The following is a 24,819-nucleotide window of genomic DNA, read 5'->3' as shown; positions in this document are numbered from 1 at the left end:
GTCATAATAGCGAAACGTCACTGGAAAAAATTAACCGTTTTGTTTAGGTTAAGATGTCAACACAAAAGTTGGGGTTTTAGCTTTATTCCTTATCCACAATATTCTGTATCGCGACGCCTATGTACCATACATGGGCTCGGTGATTGGTTCTGAATATTTCAAACAGCAGCTTTGTGCATTAGTAAGCCAACCCAATTTGAGAACAAAACTTGTTTACGATGATTATTATACAACCATCCGCAAAACTTGAATTTACTTTATCAGGATTAAATTGTACGGTATTACGTAAAACAGGATGAAATTTAAGGAAACAAAAGACTTCAATATTTTCTTTTCCGCATTTGCTCTTTTTCCCACTGAGTAACTTTCCTTTTTAAAGTCGGTAGTTTCTTTTTCTTTTGTCTCCCCGACCTTCCGGAAGATTCCAGTCTCCCTGTTCCGTAGCCGTCATCGGGGATCGTGGCGTCATCAGCAATTGTGACGTCATCGGCAATTGTGGTGTCATCAGCAATTGTTGTTTCGTCATCGGCCATCGTCGTTTCGTCATCAAAAATTGGGGTTTGCGATTGCGGTAAGCTCTGAAAGCGATTTTCTAAACGAGCGACTTCCCCGCTTCCGACACCGCTTAAGGAACGTCTCGTTGGGGGAAATGGTTCGGGATTGTACATCATCATTTCCCGACGCTCCTGGCTGCTGAGCTTGCCTCCCGTAAGCGGTAGATTACCATACATAGGTTGCAAAGGTTGCTTGTACGGTTGTTTCACAGTCTCAGTCACTGTAGGTATGACAGGTGCTGCTTTCGGCAAGTTCTGCCGCCGTTGTATTGGGTTGTTCTGTTGCATTGAAAGATTTATGGGTTACAGGATGAAATGGAATTAAAATGTTGTATGCAACAAAAAGTAAAGCCCACATAGTTACATATGTGGTAAACCGTAAGCGAAACGCTATAGTTGTTTGAAATGAACACCAGGGTTATAGCGACTGTCGCGTTGCACCGGCACGCGGGGATAAATAAGTTACATTTCGTTTAACTATACTTACGTTTATATTCATAATGGCCAATGCGTTGGCTTGGGACGCCGATTTTACTGCTGCTTCTTTTTTCTTGTCTTTTTTACACAAAAATCTGTATAAGTATAATAAAATGAAGGCAACTATGTCATAATGAATATAGTTGGGTTGGGAAAGACGGGACACCTTAGCACATAGGATAAAAATTCCTAATCGTATATTAAACATTTAACAACGGTCTATGTAAGTTGCGAGGAGAGGGTTTTATAATTCGTGACTTTTTTACCTATACCAAATGAGACTAGAAAATAAAATGAAAAAGTGACCCACCACAAAAGTAACAGTTTATCATATAAAGCTTAACTTAATAAACAGTGATGGAGGTTCTTACATTTTAACCAAGACAGCAAGTAAAATCAGAAATAGGAGCCCCCCACCAGCGATACCAAGAATCAGTGGTAAGTTTAATTCGGGTTTCTTTTCTTTTTCTTCCGGTAGGGCAATTACTAAAATAAAAATAATGGTTTAGAAAAAATCTTCAAATGGAAAATAAAAATATGTTTTTATGCGTTTTTCTTTCTCTATGACATTTGCGTATTGTATCTCATATAAAATGTACTTTTATAATTCCAGTTAAATGCTATCTGAGCCTTCATGTATAGCCGTTGGCTATTCGCACTTGAGCTGTGGGTAACTTCTCTAAATAAAATCGTCGGTTTATTGAAATAACTCAAAACCCATACACTGATTTCTACTTTGAAAGTATTTGAGTAGGTCTTGGCATTAAGTAATTCAAACTACAGATATATATAACATACCATTAACTACACGTTTCACAAGTTCCAATAAGTTTTTCCAATATATAGAAGGTTAATGGTAATAAATGGCCCATTATTAACATTATTATAAAGCCGTATATGTTCCCAACTTTTTTTGTTATTAATTTGTTATTAATATACTCTAAAGGAGTGTTATTAATATTAAAAACATAAAAGTAAACTTGGTGAAATTCGTTTAGGAAATTTGAAAATAAATTCTCACCAATATTTTGATGAACTGAAGGATGGTTTTGGATTGGAGCAGCGGCCGCGGGAAGGCGCCGTCGGATAACTGGGCGAAACAGTGAGCTCCTCGTTGGAGCGGCTGCTGCTGCTGGAGCTGCTGGGGAGCCTGGTGCAACTCTTGATCCCGATGCCCCCGCTGGGGCGCCTGCTGATACAACGCGTGCACCACCCGCTCCAGCTGCTCCTGCCGCTGCTGCTGGTCGTCTTGCGTTAGGGCGTCTAAATGTATATGGTGACCATCAGACTATGGTATAAGATATAAACAGTATACTGTTGCTGCCAAGTATATAACAACTGTCAAACAAATAAATGCCCAAATAGCTGTTTTACAAAATAAGATATAAATAAAAACTTATTTCACTTGTTTTATGAGCTGTAATTTGCGAATTCCCGAATCTTTGATGTTTTTATTTAATATGATCTTCGGTAAATTGTGGAAAAAGATAAATAAATTTATGTCATGTCATTAAAGTTGGTAGCTTACCCAGTTGGACTTGATTTTATGAGATCTCGATATTAGTTTTTGATAAAAAGATAAAATCGAAACACATAGTCCCTGCTAACAGTATTATCATACAACTTACTCATAACACAGTTAGAACGTTTGTAATATTATAGTAAAGCCTAGAAACGACTTTCTTTGCATGACTGAGTGCTGCAATTCAAATCGGCGTCGTTGACTTCGATTAATTGCGGCGAGTTACACTTGTTGAGTGGAATTACATTCCCGTGTTTTGCCTTCAATACATTTAGTCGTGGTAGATGTAAACGCTTACAGCAAACCAAGCGGGAGAAATACTCAGCAAGGCTACAAAATCTTGTATACTGATAAGATAGGAGGAAGTGTTTGATGTCAGTTTTTCAGTGACTTGCACGCTGTTTGTGATCAAGAAATTTAGGTTTGAAATTTGTGGTTGTTGGTTTACTTTAGGTTGTACTTTCTTGCTATTTTTGTAGTCTTCTATCACTTAGTTCTGTGGCCATTTATGTATTGTTCCATACCTTGCTAGTATATTTGTACATGTGCGTATTAATGTAGAATAATAATGGAATACAGATAGGCGAAATGGTAGAATAGGCAGTATGTACACTCTCTTTCTATATGTAGACAGTTTTTGTTATTTACAAACGCATTCTGCAACCTTTTTTGTCAATTTTCTTGTTGAATATTTATGAAAATAATCGATTACTGCTGGATATGAATGTTAAAGAATCTATATATCTATATAGAAGTAGCATCTGATCTTTATAAAAGTGATCCGCATGTTTACGTATAGCAATGTCCTTACTGTTTATATGTTGAAGTAAAAGGACCTTACCCCTGGTTTCCCCTTCGTCGATTTTGCAATTGATTCAAGTTGACCCTTCCACCAGCGGAAGCAGCACCACCACCTGCACTGGGAGCTGAACCGGCACCCCCTGGGCGACCGCGACGAGCAGGACGAGGTAAGTTGAACTTAGGCCGAGCTGTTTTGAATGTGTGTATTTTGTAACTTGTTTATATTCTCGCGTGGTTGGGCAGCGAAAGTCGTTATAACGCGGTGCTCTGCTTTATACTCTTCGTGACACTTTACATTTAAGTTACCACATATGTAAGTTTGTTGGTGATTATAATTTCGGGAATGTCTGTTTAATCTTGTATATCGTCTTCGGTACAATTTTTGGGCATGATCATTTATAAACAAACCAGAGTTCGATTCTGGTTAAACATAGACTTGTATATTTACTTACTCTTAAAGCCAGGTCTGTCCCTCGTAGCAATGTATTTAATCGAGAAACCTTTATGGTTTGTTGCGGCAGTGTCTGCTTTTAGATCAATCCGAAGCTTTGTACCTGTGTTGCAATAAACGTACTTAGTTTTAGCCCATAACCTGATGCAGAGGTAACGACGTACAAGTAATGCGTAACCAATAGCCTATGCTCCCAATTAGTAATCACATCATTGAACACATTTGTCTAAATTTTTGCCGCTTCGCATTTATATACATGATACGTTTAGGCTTAAATGTGGCCAAAACAACTTATAAAGAGTACAGTGGGGGAAGATAGGACACTTTCAGCTCGTAATATCCAAATGTCCTGATGGTGTTTTAAACAATTACCAACAATCATGATAGTCGTGAGAATACGATTTTAAAATTTCTTGAATATTCTTTGTTCACTACCAATTAGAACGAGAAAATAAAATGTTTAGGTGTCCCATCTTTCCCAACCCTTATACCTTCACACAGCAAACTATAGGTATACGACAGCAAGTGGAACAATATTTGCTGTACAACAACATACCTTGTGATACGTAATCCCGGGGGCGTCTTGCACCACATTCCTTACCCTGTTGGTGAAAATAGAAGGTTGTAATGTTTAAAAATCGCAAAGTATTAGCGTTAACCAGCAGTGGGAACAATTTTGGTGCTCTTCCTAAAGCGCTTAAACGTTTCGAAATTTTAGTGTTTGACTATTTCTTTGTAAATTTTGTTTTTTAAATATGGAAAAAATTAAAATCTAGAATTGGGGAAGTACAAATATACATTTTTTACTTCTGGTATTTGGCCGCAAAATATATATTGAAGTCCCAAAACGTGTCGATAAAAAGGCAAAGTAAAACAACTCATTCATTTTCTTTTAAAAGGGCCCGAGAATTGTAAACATTGGATAGCAATAAACTACAGTATACATCGCTTACATATAATACATACTTTCAATACACCGACACGCTTCACCTAACAACTTAAAACAGATTATAAAATCCGACTTCAAATACACATAGCCGCCGGTATAATACGCGGTATAACCTCACCTGACTTGAACCTGCTGTAATGTCAATTATCTCCACATATTGTGTGTAACAGTTGTTGGTAGACCCAGTAAGATTCATCGTGTGGTATGAGATACGTACTCTGTAATACGGGTTTGCTGTAATTCTGAAACAAAGTTGATTGTATATGAAACATATATACCGTCAGGCAATACATGGATACCGTTAGCACATAGCATCCAATGTTTACGAGTCGTATTTTACCAATTAAAAATGCTCTTTTAGACTCGTGAGAATACGGTTATGTTTTTTTTTTTTATTCTTCGTTTACAACAAATTGGGAAGGTATAAAAGACTAGAAAATATGGACCATCTTACCCCAACCTACTATATATAGTTTACTTTTTATGTGAGATATAAAAAAAAGTCTAGAGACTTGTCCGGTTTTGTATTTTTCCAACGTTTTACGTGGGTTTGATTACCAAGAAAATTGCGCTTTATATTTTATAATTTGGATCCTTTACGACACTTTACACCAACTGTATTATACTCTTATTAAAAGAGTGGCTTTGATTCATGGACCGTTTAGGCTACATTGGATTTGACATGCAGACATTCTATATACTAATATATACATGGTATATATAGCCTAATGATTCCAATAGGTCACCAATTGCGTAGTTTCTTACATCCAACTGCATTGCGTTTGAGTTGTGATTCCGTTGGGAAAGTTGGGGCTTGTGAATCCTTCCCAACGAGTTTTGATCGCGTGTAGATTGTGGACGCAGTGACTCCCTGAATATCAGGTTTGGTTTAGAAGTAACACAACGTGATGGCCATCAATATAAATATAAAAAGTCTTCTTATAAGCAAGTTAGAAAATTTGTTATAATATCGACAGATATAAACGACGGTCGTAATATACACACATCGAAAACACATGAATATGCAATACACATATAGTTCTTTATATCCTATACTGAAAAACTTTGAGATAGTGTGTTTCATATTTTCATTTTTATTTTATCGTCCTATTTGATGGTAAACTAAAGTTTACAGATTCATATAACCGTATGCTTACGGCTACAAGAATTGTCGCTAAATACGATGAGGAAATACAGAACAGTATGCTCCAACTACGGCATCTATCTTACCCCACTTTACCGTACATGTATAAATCCTATGCAGTTAATAAAAGTTGAACTTACAAGAAGGCGATAGTAGGGAAGTGATTGTCGGTTGTGCTTTGATAGAAGCGATGTTTCCAATTATGAGCAAGAATATTCCAAGTTTAGCCGCCATAATCTGAATTTCTTCGGTCTTAAAATGGCGGGTGTATAGTTTAAATTGGGTAGATAGACCTAATTGTAACTTTTGATATAATAGTTAGACATAGATTCCGTTTTCGAATAATGGTAACCTATATCTAATGAACCAGATTCATTTTAAAAAGCCTGAAATTACAACGAAATGTAAAAAATAACTGCTGATGTAAAATAAACTTTGTGTCCTATATTAGCAGTTGATGCCAGGCATATTTTACATCTAAATCTGCCTTTCTGGCAGTTTTTAACTTACTATAACGTTTTGACGCCCTATATGTCATTATACCTTAAAAATAATATTCTAAAATAATTATTTCTTAAACTAAACTACAATAAGGCTAATTTGTATACTGCAACATATTTTCTTGCTGGGAATTAAAATCATTTAATTCAAAATATGCAAATAAACGACGGGCACTAAAACATGCATATTCTGTATACCATAAAATTGATATCTGAAAATACTTCTTTCTAGACACGAACTGAAGATCAAGATACAAAGCATCCGTCACGGCAATACGTCACGGTAAGTAAACTAACAAGTCTACTGTTAAAACTAAACGCATGCGTTGTCCTAATCACACATTTTTGCCGGAGGCAAGACGGTTCGTTATTAGCGCTTCAGTGGAATTGTGTGTCGTGCCTCAGACGTCGTGTATCTTATCATTACGACATCAAAAACATGGCCTGCGATTGTAATTAACAATCTGGAAAGAAATGTTTTGATCTCTAAAATAATTTCCGGTTAAACTGGTCGTATGCAAGTTTTCTCAACATTTTAAAAGCGCATTTCGTAAAAACGTCACTTTATATTACTGGTTAAAGAATTGAACTGTTGGTTAGGGATTTATAAAGACGTTTTTAAAGCGTTAGTAAATTGGAAATGTTGCCCGTCTATTGTTAGAAATATGCTCGTATGGTTTAGTTTAAATGAATGAGACGTTGGTACAATGTAATCTATACAAACCAAATTTCGTCACATAACTCAAAACATATAGGCGGCACTCCTTTATGGAGAAATAATATTATGTGACAAACTTGTATATAAATAAGCATTTAAACTGCTGTAGTTACTTTACAATCAATGCCATGGCAGTGATTCAAACCACCCAAGCATAGGTTTAAATATTTTCAAAGTTGTTTTAAAACTAATGGGATTAGTTTAAACGACTAAATAGAGCTTACTATAAACAAATACAGTTTTCCCACGCCATATCTTTCTAAACGTCATCGAGTAGATACAGTTACAGGAATATGCACTCAAACGTGTTAGTTATTTGCCATTATGGAGAAAGATGGGACACCTTTGCCACATAATGTCCAAATAACCTGAACGTGTTTGAAATAATTAACAACGGTCTATGAAAGTCACGAGGATACGGTTTTATAATTATTCAAATGTTCTTTGTTTACTATACCAAATGGGACGAGAAAATAAAATAAAAAAGTATCCCAACTTCCCCCACCTTACTATAGACAACACGCTATAGGTAAACTCAAAAAAATAATTTGCTGATTTTTTAAATTAATTTTCCTCCCTAAAATAACATTCAATGTAATTTTAAAACTTTATAGAACTTGTTTATACCGATCATGAACTGATATATCATGTACTTATATGACTTTGCCGCTTATCCAATGTGCTATATATACGTTTCAATTTTCTGACGGTTTATAAATGTAGCATTGTTTGCTGAACTCAAGTGGGTCTGTATTGCGCATTTAAACTACAGTAAATAGAACTCGTGCTATATCATGTGGCTCGTTGGTCTAGGGGTATGATTCTCGCTTTGGGTGCGAGAGGTCCCGGGTTCAAATCCCGGACGAGCCCTCCCTTTTTGAATGTTCGTATACAAAATATCCACACGGGTTTATAAACTCAACTATTCTGATAACAGTTACTCGAATTAACTTGTTTTATTCAGAAGAATAAAAACTAAAAAAGTCCAGGATAAAATAAACAAACATTAACATACTCTTTTTACCTGTATTGACACAGTACATGCACGTATGACTTACACAACCAGATACAAGTGGTTGAAATATGATGCCTACAGTCGTTGTAAATCCGGTTCGCAATGAGTTGTGATATACCACGCGGCTCGTTGGTCTAGGCTAGGGGTATGATTCTCGCCTGGGACGAGCGCTGCATTTTGCAAACCGCTTGAATTATTTTCAGTGTTTGATAAACTCCAATATGGCCGATCGAATTTGAATCGTTTTGTTTAAATGAAAACGATAAAACTTAAAAAAAGTAAATCTTAAAATACCTCCCCGTCGGGGAATCGAACCCCGGTCTCCCGCGTGACAGGCGGGGATACTCACCACTATACTAACGAGGACTGCGACTTTAAGTGGTGAAAAAACCGTCAGATTGTCAGCGTGACAGTCTGAGACAATCGCGCAACATAAAATGAATAATTACCCCGTGTAACGGTCCACTACTTGTTAGTAATTAGGTGACATAAATTTAACACCTATCAGCAACTAAAACCGCGTAACTTTCACCTGTGCAGACGCTCATCTATAGCTTATGACGCGTATATGACTTACATATGGAGGTAACCAGGTACAAGTGGTTAAAGTATATACAGTAGGGTGGGGGAAGATGGGACACCTTTAACACCTAATATCCAAATAGCCTGATTGTGTTTTAAACAATTAACAACGTTCTGTGGAAGTCGTGAAGACACGGTTTTATAATTCATTGAATTTTCTCTGTTTACCACCAAATGAAAAGAGAAAACTAAACGAAAGGGTGTTTTATCTTCCCCCACCCTACTATATATGATGTCTACAGTCGTGGTAGAACCGGTCCGAAATGAGTTTGTGTTATATCAAGTGGCTCGTTGGTCTAGGGGTATGATTCTCGCTTTGGGTGCGAGAGGTCCCGGGTTCAAATCCCGGACGAGCCCTTGCTTTTTTGTAAAAAAATCAATGTCGTTTGAAACTGCATTATGGGATTACGTTTTGGTATTTTGTTTATAGGCCTATTTATTAATCGTTTTGAGAACGTCTTAAAAAGTTGTAGATTATAACAAATTGAAATACATTATTACAACTCGTGAATAAGGTCTATTACTCTATACGTTTCAACAGTGTTGGCATTCGCGTATATATAGCCTGAGCAATTGCATCAATTTGCCGCTTGCCAGATTCATATGGTTTAAAGCGCAACATAGGCCTATAACCTGAAACTAAAGTTCAGTTTGTGGCACAGATCGTTAGAAAATAGCGATAAATCATTCTCGCTATACGTTGAGTTAATTGTTCATTGATAACAAACCTAAAAGATATTATTAAAAAAATAATATTGAAACAAAAATGTAAAAGGCCTCCCCGTCGGGGAATCGAACCCCGGTCTCCCGCGTGACAGGCGGGGATACTCACCACTATACTAACGAGGACTGCATGATTTATTGGTGAAAAAAGCGTCAGATTGCCAGCGTGACGGTCTGCGACATCCGCGCAACATAAAGTAAATATAATATCCGTTCTAACAATCAAAACCTTTTTAGTAAATATTTGACATAAATTAATTATATATGGCAAGCTGGGGTATAAGATAGGACACGTTTTATTTATATTTTCTCTTCCACAGCGTGACCGTCTGCAACATTCCCACAACATAAAATAACCTACATATGGCGACAACCGGATACGAGTGGTTGAAGTATAGCCTAATGCCTACAGTCGTGGTAAATCCGGTACGAAATGAGTTTTTGCTTTACCGTGTGGCTCGTTGGTCTAGGGGTATGATTCTCGCTTTGGGTGCGAGAGGTCCCGGGTTCAAATCCCGGACGAGCCCGAATCTTAAAAAATAATACTTCTTTTTGAAAAACCGTATAATATGGGGTTGTGTAATGGTATTTTGTTCTATATTTATTATAAATTGTTGGTAAAGTTATAAATCGCACGAACTATAATAATCAAACATAGCCTAATAATGGCTTGTTTGTCTGCTGGGTGTAACGACCAAGCTTATTTTCTTTCAACTAAATCTAAATATGTTTTTAACAGTAAGCGTGTTTTTACAACTGTTGTTTTGTCGCTATATCCTGTACTATAAGCCTTTTCGTTTAAAATATTTCTAAAGACAAAACAGAGTTGTAATTATTATTGTTATTATAACACATTTTATCACAGTATTACAACTTGTACAATAGCGTTCATGCGCCTAACTTACGCGTATATATAGCTTATTATATGCAGGGCGTTTACCGGATACACGTGATTTAAAGCGCGCCAGATAAATCCTGAAACACAAGTTTAGTTTGTGACACAATCCGGCAGACCAGTGGTAAATGATACTGGCCAGGTCGAGATCATGTATGAGTAAATCACGCGGCTCGTTGGTCTAGGGGTATGATTCTCGCTTAGGGTGCGAGAGGTCCCGGGTTCAAATCCCGGACGAGCCCTGCTTTTGGAGTTATAGTTTGGGTATTTTTGACAGCGCGCACGCGTTATAAATATGATTTAAAATTAAACTCAATTGTACCAGGTGGCTCGTTGGTCTAGGGGTATGATTCTCGCTTTGGGTGCGAGAGGTCCCGGGTTCAAATCCCGGACGAGCCCTGCTTTTATAGTGGTGTATTTTTTCTCATTTAACCGGTGAACGCTTGTGATCACTTTGGGGCATTTTAATTATTTGAGACCAAGTTTGGCAAAAACCTACTTTAATATAACAGTAATACAAATCAAAAAGCCTCCCCGTCGGGGAATCGAACCCCGGTCTCCCGCGTGACAGGCGGGGATACTCACCACTATACTAACGAGGACTACGTCTGAAGTATGGCGAACGATGCACTAGTACGTACGCGGTATAGGAATTTTTATTTGGTCCCTTACGTAATTGGTTTACAATACGAGTAACCTATATGCTGTCAAAGGATATGTTCTTAAACCGACTATTTTAGACAAATGTGCCTTGTTTTCAATTTATGAAAATGTATATTGCCCCCTTTGGTATTTAACGGTATCTGTGTGCGATATTAAACCGCTTGATTTATGTAGGATGCGAAATTATATTCTCGGTGCCTTTCATTCCAAGCATTCATGTAAACGTAAAGGGTGATTTATATTTGGAAGGCATCTCTTTTTGCAGCTTATCGCACCAGAAATTTAACTTTTTGATATGGAAAACCTTTTTTCCTCTGTTAATATTTATAAAAGTGCCTTAAAATCTTTATAACCATTTCATATTGTACGCTTTGCGTAAAAAAATATTCCAGAAATTTGTAAGTTTAATAGTGCATACATAAGAAACCTAATTTTCCTGTTATTAACCTGTTGTTGCGACTAAAGCCATGGCCGCAAGACCACCAAGCTCTTTACGTGGCCGCCCACCCACAGGGTCAATGGGACGACCATCTTCTAGTATGAGGATGGGTCCTCCTGGAACGGGACGACCTGGAACTCGTAGTGGGCAAGCTGGAGGGGGAAGTAGCGTGTTTGGATCCGGAATTAAAGTACAAGATAGGTGAAATTTTTAATGTTTATTTACTCTAAAAGTGATTTATTAATATCTATTTAAAAGTAGAAAATAGTTCATTTATCAATTGGATTTTTTTGTTGGGTTTTATTATTTACAAAGGCTATATTTTTTTTCGATTTTAGTTAGTTTAGATTACATACATTTTATATGCATTGCTTTCTATTGTTTGTGGGTGAATTTCTACAGCCTGGTACGCCATAAAAGGCTAGAATATAAGTGTCATTGCAAGTGTATATATGCCAAGCCATGGCACAGAAAAAAACAACTTTTTTTAATATAATACTTTAACACCTACAGACCAATGACTCAACAAGGTCTGAGTGGAATGAAGACAGCAAGCAGGGGTCAACGACAAATCCAAGATCGTTCTTACTGGCTTGGGGAGATAAGAGCAAAAACAACTGAACTTACTTCTGAGATCCATAAGACCGAAACTGCGATTGTGAAACACCAGGAGGACAATAACACCTTTCTCATGTTTGAAAAGCGAGCTGAAACTTTGGCGAGTGAAATTGCAGAGATACAGGTCTGTTGAAGTACTATGCATAGACATCAAGTTTTTTTAAAGTTTTTATTGTTGGGTGACATCATAAAAATGCATTGATTATTGTGGGTTCTGCTTATATGTATAGACACATAGCAGCAAGGAAAAAAATAATTTAAGACTGAAACTGGAATGCCAAACATATGATGTCACCACTGTTTCAAAAGTTGGGTAGCATGTATCCAAAGACACCTCTAATTTTACCCCTATCCTAATTTGACCCATTTCCTATTAGGTTAGAAGGTTACTATGAATAATGAGATGATTCTGTACAGTCTCTTATTTAATAGGTTAATCTATTGAAATATTTTACTTGAAGGGTGAGTTGCACGATTACAACATGATGATGGACCGAGTGAACATGAACCATGATATCTCTGACATGGTCGAGGACCTTAATGCTCTCAAAGTTCGCAACGACAGAGAATCCGACAGTCTTGAGCGAATCTTTAAAGACAAGGAAGCAAAAGAGAAACAGATTGAAAGCATTGAGAAGGAAATAAGAAGAGAAAGGACGCTCACTGAGAATCGTGTGCAAGAGATGGGAGATGACATGAGAGAACGATACTCAGCTCTTAAACAACAGAGTTTTCAAGTAAGTCAATTTAAAATAAGATATAAATACAATGTGTATTCACCTTCAGTGTCATACATGAGGCCTTATAACATTGTGTCAATATTAAAACAGATTTTACTTTAGAGTTTTAAATTGAATTAAAAATATTTCTATTAGTGATTATGATCTGATGTGCAAGCTTAAGTAATTTTGTCGTAACCATATTTTTTCCATAATTACAAATTATTGCCTTCATGGCTTGGTAACTATGTTTTCTCAATTTCTCTGGTGGTAATGATTATATATTTAATTTTTTCACAGACGCTTGACAAGCTGCATGAGTTGCAAGAAATGATAGAATCTTTGACAACAAAGCAACAAGTCCTTGAGATGGAGATGCAGAATGATGCGGCAAAGATGGAGGCGGTTCATCTGTACAAGAACTTGAATGAACTCAATGAGAAAAGAGAGCAATTGGAAGAAGAGGATAGATCAAGATTGAGTCCTGAGCAGGAGCAGCAGCAACTTCTAGCAAGCGTGAAATCTCATAATCAAGAGATCTCGGTCCTTGATCGTCAGAATCGTGAACTGGGGGAAAGGATGAACATACTTAATGATGATCTTCAACAAGTGGAGAATGAATTGGAAGATCAGGAGGTAAAAGGAGGAGTCTTGTCACTGTTTTAATGTATGTCATGTATGTCTATAAAGTGGGGCATAATTTGAAATTTTCCTATTTAAGTTAGTCTTAATTTATTGTGTATTAAAAAGTCTTGTGATATTTAGACAGGAAAATACAGCAAATTATACCTGCAAGTTACAGTGTATATGTAAAAGTAAAATAAAACTTTGTCACTGTTGCTATTTTTCTACCGAAATACGGTGTATTATATAGAAATATAGTAGCTAATTGGATTACATTTATATATGACCACTTTGCAGGGTGAGGCGACAGAGAAGTTCAGACTTCTTCAAAAGCGAGAAAAGTCAATGGTGGATTTTGCTGCAAACTTTGTGGGACAGAAAGAGGAACAAGTTGGCCAACATTCACAACTACAAGATTCCATTGTAGTGTTGCTTGAACAAGTTTCAAAGACAATTGGATTCGGGGAGAATCTGCCGTCAAAGAGAGATATGAAAGCACTAAAGGTATTGTGTTGTGTGGTGATGATATGTGTATGCTGTGTGTTACATTCTGTTTAATGTATTAATTACATATACTGATGGAGTGATGGTATATATATATATCAGAAACAGGGTTCAATAAAATGTAAAGTATTGGTTTTTATTTGGACATTTGCCTGACACCCAAGTGGCCACTGAGTTGACGCAATGTGTGTTAAATGTCTTTCCCAACGAAAAGTTAATTGTACCAGTGTTGGGCATCAAGCACAGTACTGTTTACCTACAATGTAATCGCCTAACCACTGAGCCATGGTGCCTGACCAATGGGACCACTATTGTATCATTCTTGAATGTACATAAATATTAAGCCAGGGTGTTCTGTTTTTAAATGCTGCCATAGTGCCATTTCTCCAGGCTGTAATTCCCCCACCATTGTGTTTAAATAATTAAATGTCTCCAGAATGATCTTGAGTTCAAGGAGGGTGAGCTACAGAAAGCTGAAGCCACATCTTCATCATTGATGGGTGAAAGTTCCAAGCTACATAGTGATCTCACTAAGGTGGAAGAACTTGAAGATAAAATAAATGATGAGAAAAATGCTCTTAATCAGAAAATGGAACAGATGCTACAAGAGCTGGAAGTTTACAGGTAGGATTTTTTTTATCTTCTTTTTGCAAGTAGTTTGATAGTTACCATACTGCATAACTTATAGTTTTATGCAATTGAACTACAAACAAGTATATTTGTTGTGTACCAGTATTTTATATAGGCTATATATCTAATATAAAACACCCTTATAGTTGAGTTTCTATTTTTGAGTAAAAAATCTTAAATTATGCAGAGACATAGATGCTCTGCGTGCAACTGCAGAGAAAAAGAAAAGAGAGCTTGGAAAAGAGAGAGAAGAACTGGAAAAGAAGAAGGGAGGTTTTCGTGATGATTTGACTGTTTTGAATAATGAATTATTGGAGAAACAGAAAATCTTGGAGGAAAGTGAAACGCATGCTCAGCTTGCTAACTTGGAAAGGAAATGGCAACATTTGGAACAAAACAACTTTGCTCTAAAAGTAAGTTAATGATTAACTTAAACTTGAAAATGCATTGTATGTCTTTTTTTTCTTACACATAAATTGTCAGCAGCAGAAAATAAAAGTGTTAAAACTAATACTCTTTTTCGTGACAGGAATACATTGCTTCTAACTCTGTGAACTCTGGAGCCGTGAAACACAAAGTTACCAAAGATGTGATTGAAACTAACCAACTGCTACAAGATATTTACACCAAGTCATCATTACTTTGAAGCTGCTAAGAATGGATGACATGAAGTCACAGGAAAGTGAAACTTTGTTTTCTCTATAGGAAAGCATAAGGACTTGTTGCTGTTTCTACTTTTGCATAAATTTTCACTTTAAAATTTTTAGATGTTTAGGGATGTAATTTGTTTGTTTTTAATAAATGTTTAAAAAACATAACATACATTTAGTTTTTGGCTCCTATAAAAGCGCATGGCAGTTTTGAGTTATGCTCATACGGATAGGCGCTAGAAAATTGCAGGTATTTACTCGGCACAACTACTCAAGGCATTATGAGAAGTTACAAAAACATTTGTAGATAGTTTTTTTAGTTATTTTAGTTTTTTTAGTTATTTTAGTACTGGATAACTGAAAATAGCCTAATTTTAATAGTCAGAAATGTTTTATGAGCTTCTGTTTTTTATATTAGTGAACTAGAAGTGTGTGTGTGAAGATACTACCAGTATTATAACTTGACAGTATATAAGTGATCTTGTACAACTGTTTTATGACAATCACAAGTCCTCATTTTAGAGAAACAGGTATACTCTGGAAATTTCTGCAATGCATTAATCAGTAAACATAGTGATAGAAACCAATTTTTTCTCAAAGGTGTGTGCATTTAAATATCCCTGCCTGTTGTTGTAAAGAAACTACACCATAATGTTTTCATTGTTTTGTTGCAAAAAAATAGTTACGACAACTTAAATTGAAATAAGATTTGTATTAAATATTATCAGCGTTAATATAAAGATAGCAGTTCTACTTAAATTTTATTAAATTAACTTGGTGTTGATTTGTAGCACAAGTTCATAACGCAGCTGATAAAAATGATGCATAACACTGTGATATACACTCAACATCAAGAAAATAATGCAACAATCAGAACAGTGATTAATGACAGTGCAAATTGGAAGCAGGAGGTGTTGCAACTAATGTAGAATTATTTCGATTTTCGTTTGCTTCGTTTTAACATTGTAGCCTGGAATTTTATGTCAACAGTTAGATGGAGACATCAGATTAAGGGGTTAGGAATAGCGAAATAAGTACCGTTGCTGCCAGGTGTATTATACCTGCCTTGTTAAACAGCTGTTCTAGATTTATGGGATTTTTGCCCAAATACATAAGCCACTTTTTTACCATTCTACTGCACAAGTCTTCACACATAGGCGCCAACCTTTTTTGATAGCAGGATAGGTGGTACATAAAATGCGTACGCTACATGTGGGCATGTGGTAGCACTCTGGTCTGGGTGTTTGTCCTAGGTCACATGGCGTGCAGGGCTGCGAGACCTCACCCACTTGGAATAGAACATAACATGATATTCCTCACCTGCATAGAAGACACCGTGATAATGATCCTTCCAGGTGGTTGCATCCACGGTTCCCCATCTACTTGCATTGCAACTTCCCTCTTAAGTGTGATCCTTATATATTCACCTTGTGCCAACCTCATACCTGTTCGGAGCCCGCTGTATATCTGGCTCTGTGGAGAAGTAATAGAGTAACGAGATGGAAATCGATTTTCAACTTATACAGATTTTCAAGATTTCAAATTATAACCGATTTTTAAGACTTCTAATATGCTTTATATGAATTTAGATTCACTTTGCTAATTCTATGCTATATCGTTGGGTTGGGGCCTTAATGCACAAATGTAGGTCAGGGAGATACATGTACTTTACAGGATTTAAACATTCAGTTTAGACTCAATTTCCCCTTTCTATGCTATATGGTTGATACCATACCATACAATACTAGCTTACCATATGAGCAACCCCACCAACACCAAGCACTTCTAACATTCCATCTCCAATAGAAGGTTGGTTGAACCTCTTACTAACAGCGCTACCCCATGCATTGGAACCCGCACCCCAACTGCGGATAAACACTGTGATTAATCAGTCAAATTACTTGAATTTACGAACAATTTTTGGCTTGCGATGGTTGTAAGAGGGCAAATGGTTTAAACAACATGATAAACTAGTCTCCTAGTTGTATATTACATTATTATGTATAAATGCATGGTAATGGAAAGCATTAAAGAGCAGAAACAGTTTCATTTAGTAGGTGTTCATGCTGGACTTGTTATTATAATAGGTTAGATTTAAAGTAATACCAGAATATTATTTTTTATTGAATTAAGATGAATCTTACCTCGTGATATTAAGAAATATGAGACCTTTGATTGGTGGAAGGTCTATCACGTGATCATCAACTTGCAATTCGATGACGTTGCTTAAATTGACAGAGCGACTTGTCATTTTTTTCAAACCAGCTTTAAAATATAAAGCTTTGTTGCGAAGCCTGTAGATTAGAAGGTTTAGATTCAGTGCAACTTGTAAAAAAATTGGTATTAAAATTTTTCACTTAAATGAATTAAATTTTACTTCTTGTTTGTATCTACACCAGCTTAGATGCATAGAACAGATTTATGGTCAGTGGCTGATAGTTCACTAAGCGGGGACTAATAAAGTCGAAAATTGTCATGTTAAAATTACTGGTTCACCTGCTTGTACATCTTTCTGGGTTTTCTTCTCTTGCAAGGTGGAAAGCAAGACTTAGTTCTGCGTCAATCCCAATCCCGAAGTAATTGTTCATTGCCACCATCTTTAACCCTTCAGGTGCGGTAGGACACTGTATGTAATTGTGCGTGAATTTCGTTGAAGCAATAGGACTAGTAGTTGGAAAATTTCAAGCACAAACACGTTTGTTGCAATTTCGTTATACCGGGTCAAGGCCTGCAGCATGGCATGCCATGGGAACTGGGATTTAGTCGAGCACTGCCCAATATCGCTACTGTGTTATTGTGTCACAGGCACAATAATACAGTTGTAGTTCATTTTTGTATCTGTCACACCTGGGTGGATAATCCTGGATCTGTAGTGCATTAATCAGTAAACAGCTAAAATGTGGTCAAATAAAACAGGGTTGACTTTGTCGGTTTTTATGATGTGGTGTATGCTTGAAAAGTTGGTACAAATACAAACTATAAACACAAATTACTGTCACTGGTTCTGGTGGCTCCTTTTTAAATGAAGATATAACGGGTAAAGACATCTTTTTAAGTTGAGTTGGTGGCTTTTCAGCAAGATAGGTTTCAGACACTACACTGTAATTTCTTCCAACATTAAATCTGGAAATTAAAACAACTCTTTATAGTTTGGCCTGGAATATTGCGTTGTTACAAGAATTTTGTAACAAACTTCATACTGGAGTTATTAAATCATGTTTTTTTGATTGACCAGCTGTTTGTCAATGCTGGGGGTGCTGTATCGTTTTAACATAATCAGTGGTAGACGTTGAATAATTTAAAGACAAGGACTTACTGTGGTAGTTCATCTATCTCTTCCTCATCTAAGATCAAATCTTCCTTGGATTCCACAACCATCTGAGAAGCCTCCTCCCGACTTGAAAAACTTTCGTCAAATTTAACAAACGGACCAAACTCCTCTTTCCTACTTTCAATTTCAACTTTTTGCTGCTTAGTTTTTTGCAACAAGCTCTTGTTTTCTTGTTCAGTATTTTGTTCCTGGTCAGTTTTTTCAGCCAAATCAGAATTTGGATCCCGTTTAACTGAGTTACTGCATGAGTCCAGCTTCAATTTATCTTCTAACTGTTCATGCAACACTTCATTATCACAGTGGGTTGAAGTTTGAACTTCTGCGTTATTTTCTTCACAAATAGCTTCATCTGGGGGTAGGTATGATTTAAAACCCGTCGAAGTCTTATTTTCATCATTTTTCAAAGTTTGAACTTCTGCATTATTTTCTTCACAAACAGCTTCATCTCGGGGTAGGTAAGATTTAAAACCCGTCGAAGTCTTTTTTTCATCATTTTTTGAACTTTCAATTGTCCCCTTTGATGCAGGCTGTGGTTCAGCACCCAGGCTCATAATGATATTAATAGGGGAAGTCATTGAATGAGCAAGTTCGGTGCCAATGTTTACATTTTTTACTTTATTTACAGCGTCAGAAACCAACAAGGGAGCTTTCTCAGGGTGAATGTTGTTATCATTGTTTTCAACAATTGAGTCGAATAATAAGTTCCATCTGTCAAGCTTTACAGGACTGGAGTCGGAAATCTGTGAAGTGAATTCATATAATGTTGACTTTTAGTTTATAATAAAAAAAAATTGTGGAACAAAGCATGGACAATCGTAACAGCTTAAAGTCTTGAATACAAACTGACTATGTTCCATGGTACCTTTACTATGCCATGCAAAAATAACTAACTGAAACACTGACAGTTTTTATTTATTTAAAAACCTGAGCTAGCAGCATTTCTGCACATTCTCCGTTCCAGCTCGAACCACAACCCAGCACTCGCGCAAGATCGTTGCCTGTCCCCACTGGTAGAACGGCTATGTGGGGAGCCTTACATTGTAGTTGACGTTGTAGCAGCTCAAGATGGGACAACACCCATCCTACTGTACCATCACCTCCACAGATTAGCACTTTGAATTTGGGTAGTCGTCGAAAGGCATAAAATCTACAATGGAATTGTTTTATTTTGGGGGATTTTTACCAGTAAGCTAAGAAATAATGCAAAGGTATAGATGGTCAACATAATTAGTTCATATTGGGAGAGAGCTCAGAATTTGTGTCTATCTACAGCACAAATGTTTTATTTTGGCAGAGATTTAACTAAGTTTAGAATTCGGTGTTCGTGTTATTTACTGTGTAATTATATTGACAGAGTATTGAATAAGATGGTTAATAATGTACAATCCATAATAAAGAAGTTTACAGTGCTATGATTAATTCATGCTTATTCAAGTGTATAGTCTAATTAAAATACAGCGTAGGGACCCAGCACATTGATCAATTATGCATGAAAGACAGAAATAGTAAAAGTACGCAGGTTGTACTGCAGCCATAGCCAGGAATATGAACCATTCTATAAGTTCGTTAAAAGGACAACGTTAATTATAGAAGAATAATCATGAGAAAATGTGAAATCTGCAAATTTGTCATGGACTGAAATAGCTGATGAATAAGTTTATTTATCATTATTGAAAATAGTACAATACATGTGGTTAATGGCTATAAGGGGATATGAAGGGATTATATTGTTAAGCATTAGGAACCTTTATTAAATTAAGGCTGAATATAAAATTCAATCAGGTCATAGGCCACACTTTCATTTAACTAGGTTATCTAATAGTGGCTGCCATAAGCCTTAATCATTTGTGGGTAGCCTACTTATTATTTCAGCTATATTTAGCTGACAAAACACAAATGGCACAGCTCAAATCTATTAGTGTAAAGTAATATACATAAAATATAATTTGAAAGAAAACATAGTAACATACCCAGGAGCAGCACCACCCTGATCTATAAGAAATATCTGGTTTTTATTGAGAAACTGGGAGAGTTCGTTATAAACTTCTTTTCCTTGTCCGCCACCACTTTTGCAGTTAATAAATACAAGTAAGGGTGTTAGAGGATCGCTAATTCCACTGGGCTGAAAAGTCAGAGTTATTTCAACAGGCGTGAAGAAAGTAACATTTGCACTGAAAGGTCAATAATAGAAGGTTATAAATAGAGCATGAGGTGAAACAACACTTCCTCTTTGCTTAGTCGTGACATTTAAACGATATTATACGGTCACTTAGCTTGGTATGAATAAGCAGTAGTTGTGAAGAAAGTAAGACCAAGTAGGTTGCGCATGTCAGTTGCGCCGCTACACCACGCAACTGCTAACAGGAAACAAGCTCTATTGCCCATACAATGGACTGTATTATAAAGTGGGGTTTAATTTCAGTAGGCTTGATATATAGGCTTTTTAGCTGGGCTTATGGCCTATATATCACCTCCTCTGCTTTATTGCAAAGCAGTAACAAGAACAAACAATCGCTATCATCAAGATATAAATAACTGTTTATGACGAATCAATAACAATTAACTGGAAACCAATGGGCAACCAAACACACAAGAAAGGGACCGTAACATTTATTTCATTGAAGATTGTAAATAGGTTACCTTTACATCACAGCTTAACATTTACGCTGGGGCTATTTACTGTGATGTAAAGATGCAGTAAGGGTCACTGGTTGGTATTAATAAAATTGAAACAGATTCTTTATAGACACTGGTTTCAACTTAGTTACTGCATCAATTAACAATTATGCAAAGCGGAAGTTGCACACAAAGGTGTTCATTAATCACTCACACTAGTGATGTAGGGAAGCATTGTTAAAGTTGCTTGCTTTCCCATCATACGTGTGGTGGAGAAAAGTTTTAAAGCACTGGATGCATGTGAACCATTTCCAAAAGTAACAAAGAATGCACCTGGAATGCAATTGTATGAGATATAAAATGAGTAAACAAGCAGGTCGAAGTCCTAACATAATTTACAGCTTTAATATACATATGACATTTACCTATAGCAAACTTTTACCAATAGTTTACTTAGAATAACAAGAAATTGAAGCTTAATATTTGGTAACAGCATTAATTTGGACACTGTTATCAGAAGGTCTACAACCTTATTACTTGTGCTAGACTTTTATATTTGTATGGCATATTGCCAAGCAAAGAAAATATTGTTACTTGTTATTTTGATTTTGGGAGTAGAATAGTAGCTTTAGCTTTAAAACTAATTGAGTATAATGCTGTTTTGCGTTAAACCCTTTTTGTTTAGTTGAACTTACCTATAGTAGGAAATATGGGACCCACTGTGACGCGATCTGAAAACAAATATATGTACAATGATATATGTTTTCGGAGGTATTTTAAAAGGCAATTAAATTTATGCAACATATACTTGGCAAGGTGCTATTTCACAACTGTGTGTTAAGTCTTGAGAAATATGGTAATACTAAGTCTCAGTACAACCATAGTCAGATATTGGGCCATTTTTGTATTTTGTAAAAGGGAAAAATCTGTTTAAATTAAATTTCAATACAAGTTGTGCTAATCAAATGAATGAAACTTCTTTTTAAAAGAACAGTGAGTCATTTTATTGTACTTAATGACATCACTGAAAAAAATGGTCATACTGTTTTCTTTCTTTCAAAAACTGTTACATGATGATGATGATGATGATGTAATTATCTTTATCGATTTTCTAATTAGGATTTTAATCAGTCCGACATTGTGTCTTAGTTTTACTGACAACACCCAATGTTTACATATGGCAATCACACAGTTTTTATGCATTACCGCTTATGGAAATGCAAACAAATATTTGGTATTAAAATTCCTAACCACCCACCAATTTTGGTGCACTGTGCTGCATAGTCAGTATAGGCCGAGTTTGGTAGATCTACGGGGAGCCCACCCACATGTAAAGTTAAGTCTCTACCCTTTGACATATTTCTCCTAATTGCTTTGTGGTGCCCTGCAAATATATTAAACAAACATTAGGTTGGTGTTTCATTCACAATGTACGTCATAAAACTAGGCTAACTGTTCAAAGTACACAGATATTGGGGTATTTTTGGCTTGTGTGTTTGTTTAAAGTTAGACAAAAAATTTACCATTAATAAATCACATATTACATCTGTACACAAGCAGAGCACTACTGGCTTGTTTGGAAAGAAAGCTAGCTCCTGTCAATAGTTTAATTAAGTGGTCTTGGTCGTGATGGCTTGCAAAGGCAATGTAAACAACTCCTAATTGACAGTGTTCAATTTAACTTTGAATTAAGTTAGCTTTTCCCCGAGGAGCACTGCCACAGCCAATTTACCAGTCTATAAATACATTCAGCATCAAAGCCAAGCTACTGAGGCTTTACTTACATGGTTTGTTGCCTGGGCTTTGGTTCTGTGGCTCAGTGGATAAATCTATATAAAAATTAATCAGGCCAATTATGAATTATATTACACATTATGCACTCAATAATTAAAAGATTAAGGATATACATTGGTTAATTAGGTTGATAGAGTGTATGGCAACAGACTACTTTTATTTTTTCAATGATAATTATTTGTTTGTTTTCCAATATAAATAAATAATTTAAATGTCAGATAGCCTAGTTTGTTCAAGTTAAGCTTTGGATTATTGTAAAACACTTTTCCTTTTAAACTACAATTCATTTCAAATTAGGTGTTTTAATTTCAATGAAAAATTACAGCCAGCCCACACATTTATGAAACAGAATGCACCAAACGCATGTGACGTAAATAACTGGAAAAAAAGGAACCTGAACGTTGTTGTTTAAGTGAAACAAAACCATCTTCTTTTAATGGCAGCCATACGTAGCTCATTGGTAGCAGAAACTGATTGAAACAGCTTGACAAATCAACTGTATAAGCGTCATTCTCGGTCTCCTGCAAGTATTAACTGGTATTACTTAGGATTCAAAAGCTTTGCTCTATTGGTAATTTACCATTTTATTAAGACAATAAAATAAACGGATATTTTAGTCTATAGACCAGCTCCAATCTAAATTCGGCTCCCAAGTGTCCTTTTCCCAAGACCTCACTCGAATAGAATATTAGTACCGCTAATTAAACAGGGGTAAAATTGACCTACAATTTGCATAATGCATTTGCGTAGTAATAACACAATTTGGATGTTTCCATAACTTAACAAACAGCGTTTTTGGCAACTAGTTTCTTGGACAGTTAGGCCTACCCAAGCAATAAAAAACACAGCCAAGGGTATCTTGTTGTACTTTAAAAACAAGGTTTCTTCTACTTAATTGATTCAGAGTGCTGTCACTTACAAGGGATTTAAGAAGGGCACCTCATTAATAATGCAAACACTTCTTGAAATATTGACAGAATGAAGTTAGCAACAAAACCTAAACCCAGTGTGCACACTACATTGATTGATAGGGATAGTAATAAGTTAGAACTTAAACTTAATTTTAACATTAAAGAATCATTGAAAACAGCAGCAATAGGGCAATTGTTTTAACAGTAGTTTAGAGTCTAATACAACCTATAGAAGCCGATTGGAAAAATTAATATAAAACACCTTAATTGTGAATGAATCATAGTCATACTTAAAACACAACTCACCCCTTTTGTGCTACTATGTGCAAGTCTTTCACCTACTTCCAAGTTTTCTTTTTGAGATACTCGCCGTAAGGGTTCGTGCCTATGCGGCCCTGCCACCGTCTGCATAGCGCTTGTTCAATGTGAACCAAAGGAAATTACCCAATAGGCATATCAATGTCGTACTTAACCAGGCATGGTAAATACACTAACTAACTAGGATAAACCGAACGTCGAAACGTAATTAAAACGGCACCATAGAGTCAAAAGGCAATAAAAAAAAGTTTTATTGATTTACTCTCTTCAATGGCACACTGCACCGCTAGAAACTTATACAGAACAGCGCTTCAAACTGGCTAAAAACCAGACAGCGCTTTACTACGCGATGCTCAATCACTACTAGCTTGCGCCTACTATCGTCTCTCCCGCGCACTACGCAATAACGTTGCCTTCTTCGTATTGCCAGCGATAATACGAGGAGTGAGTACACAAAACTCTGTTTTGTGACGTATATTGTAAAGAATATTTATGAATCGTCTCCGCTTTAAACTTCCAAGAAACAGAAAAGCCGAACATGTGTTCGCGCAGTTATTGTAATGGTTTACAATTTGTTAGGCAAGCTTCTTGATTAAGTAAAGATCAATATTTGATGTACGTCTTAATTATCTATTTACACAATAACAAGCTGAATCGAAAGAAATATTCGC

At 36.1% G+C, this 24,819-nt stretch overlaps 3 protein-coding genes, 1 long non-coding RNA gene and 5 other non-coding genes across 9 annotated transcripts; 7 read left to right on the top strand and 2 right to left on the bottom strand.

The window, feature by feature from the left end:
* Positions 1–68: 68 nt before the first annotated feature.
* On the bottom strand, positions 69–6,282 carry LOC149736835 (uncharacterized). Its single transcript, XM_089876573.1, has 10 exons — positions 6,039–6,282; positions 5,520–5,625; positions 4,873–4,996; positions 4,362–4,407; positions 3,807–3,908; positions 3,395–3,542; positions 2,053–2,294; positions 1,403–1,517; positions 1,042–1,126; positions 69–833 (listed from the first exon to the last, which is right to left on the bottom strand). Exons 1-10 carry the CDS (start codon positions 6,130–6,132, stop codon positions 321–323), a joined length of 1,575 nt encoding a protein of 524 aa, XP_089732699.1. The 5' UTR covers positions 6,133–6,282; the 3' UTR covers positions 69–320.
* A 159-nt stretch (positions 6,283–6,441) lies between these two features.
* On the top strand, positions 6,442–10,320 carry LOC149736831 (uncharacterized). Its single transcript, XR_016384892.1, has 2 exons — positions 6,442–6,681; positions 9,757–10,320. It is a non-coding gene; the product is annotated as an uncharacterized LOC149736831 (long non-coding RNA).
* Trnap-ugg (transfer RNA proline (anticodon UGG)) lies at positions 7,915–7,986 on the top strand. Its single transcript has one exon. It is a non-coding gene; the product is annotated as a tRNA-Pro (tRNA).
* On the top strand, positions 8,999–9,070 carry Trnap-ugg (transfer RNA proline (anticodon UGG)). The gene has a single exon. It is a non-coding gene; the product is annotated as a tRNA-Pro (tRNA).
* On the top strand, positions 9,892–9,963 carry Trnap-ugg (transfer RNA proline (anticodon UGG)). Its single transcript has one exon. It is a non-coding gene; the product is annotated as a tRNA-Pro (tRNA).
* A 181-nt stretch (positions 10,321–10,501) lies between the features above and the next one.
* Positions 10,502–10,573, top strand: Trnap-agg (transfer RNA proline (anticodon AGG)). Its single transcript has one exon. It is a non-coding gene; the product is annotated as a tRNA-Pro (tRNA).
* Positions 10,574–10,658: 85 nt separating this feature from the next.
* Trnap-ugg (transfer RNA proline (anticodon UGG)) lies at positions 10,659–10,730 on the top strand. Its single transcript has one exon. It is a non-coding gene; the product is annotated as a tRNA-Pro (tRNA).
* Positions 10,731–11,364: 634 nt separating this feature from the next.
* LOC149736828 (intraflagellar transport protein 74 homolog) lies at positions 11,365–15,346 on the top strand. Its single transcript, XM_089876568.1, has 8 exons — positions 11,365–11,634; positions 11,947–12,175; positions 12,513–12,788; positions 13,071–13,406; positions 13,692–13,898; positions 14,335–14,522; positions 14,716–14,941; positions 15,058–15,346. The coding sequence occupies exons 1-8, from the start codon at positions 11,462–11,464 to the stop codon at positions 15,172–15,174; spliced, it is 1,752 nt and encodes a 583-aa protein (XP_089732694.1). The 5' UTR covers positions 11,365–11,461; the 3' UTR covers positions 15,175–15,346.
* A 524-nt stretch (positions 15,347–15,870) lies between these two features.
* On the bottom strand, positions 15,871–24,503 carry LOC149736827 (diacylglycerol kinase theta-like). The gene is made up of 15 exons (XM_089876563.1): positions 24,137–24,503; positions 23,314–23,440; positions 22,910–22,954; positions 22,384–22,509; positions 21,821–21,856; positions 21,340–21,458; positions 20,480–20,631; positions 19,434–19,656; positions 18,495–19,249; positions 18,172–18,301; positions 17,675–17,802; positions 17,323–17,472; positions 16,932–17,043; positions 16,499–16,651; positions 15,871–16,148 (listed from the first exon to the last, which is right to left on the bottom strand). The coding sequence occupies exons 1-15, from the start codon at positions 24,239–24,241 to the stop codon at positions 16,110–16,112; spliced, it is 2,400 nt and encodes a 799-aa protein (XP_089732689.1). The 5' UTR covers positions 24,242–24,503; the 3' UTR covers positions 15,871–16,109.
* Positions 24,504–24,819: the final 316 nt, after the last annotated feature.

The sequence above is a fragment of the Ciona robusta genome, chromosome 4 (genome assembly GCF_009617815.1).
Source record: "Ciona robusta chromosome 4, ASM961781v2".
In the NCBI taxonomy this organism is placed as follows: Eukaryota; Metazoa; Chordata; class Ascidiacea; order Phlebobranchia; family Cionidae; genus Ciona; species Ciona robusta.
This window is presented reverse-complemented; position numbering and strand designations above follow the sequence as displayed.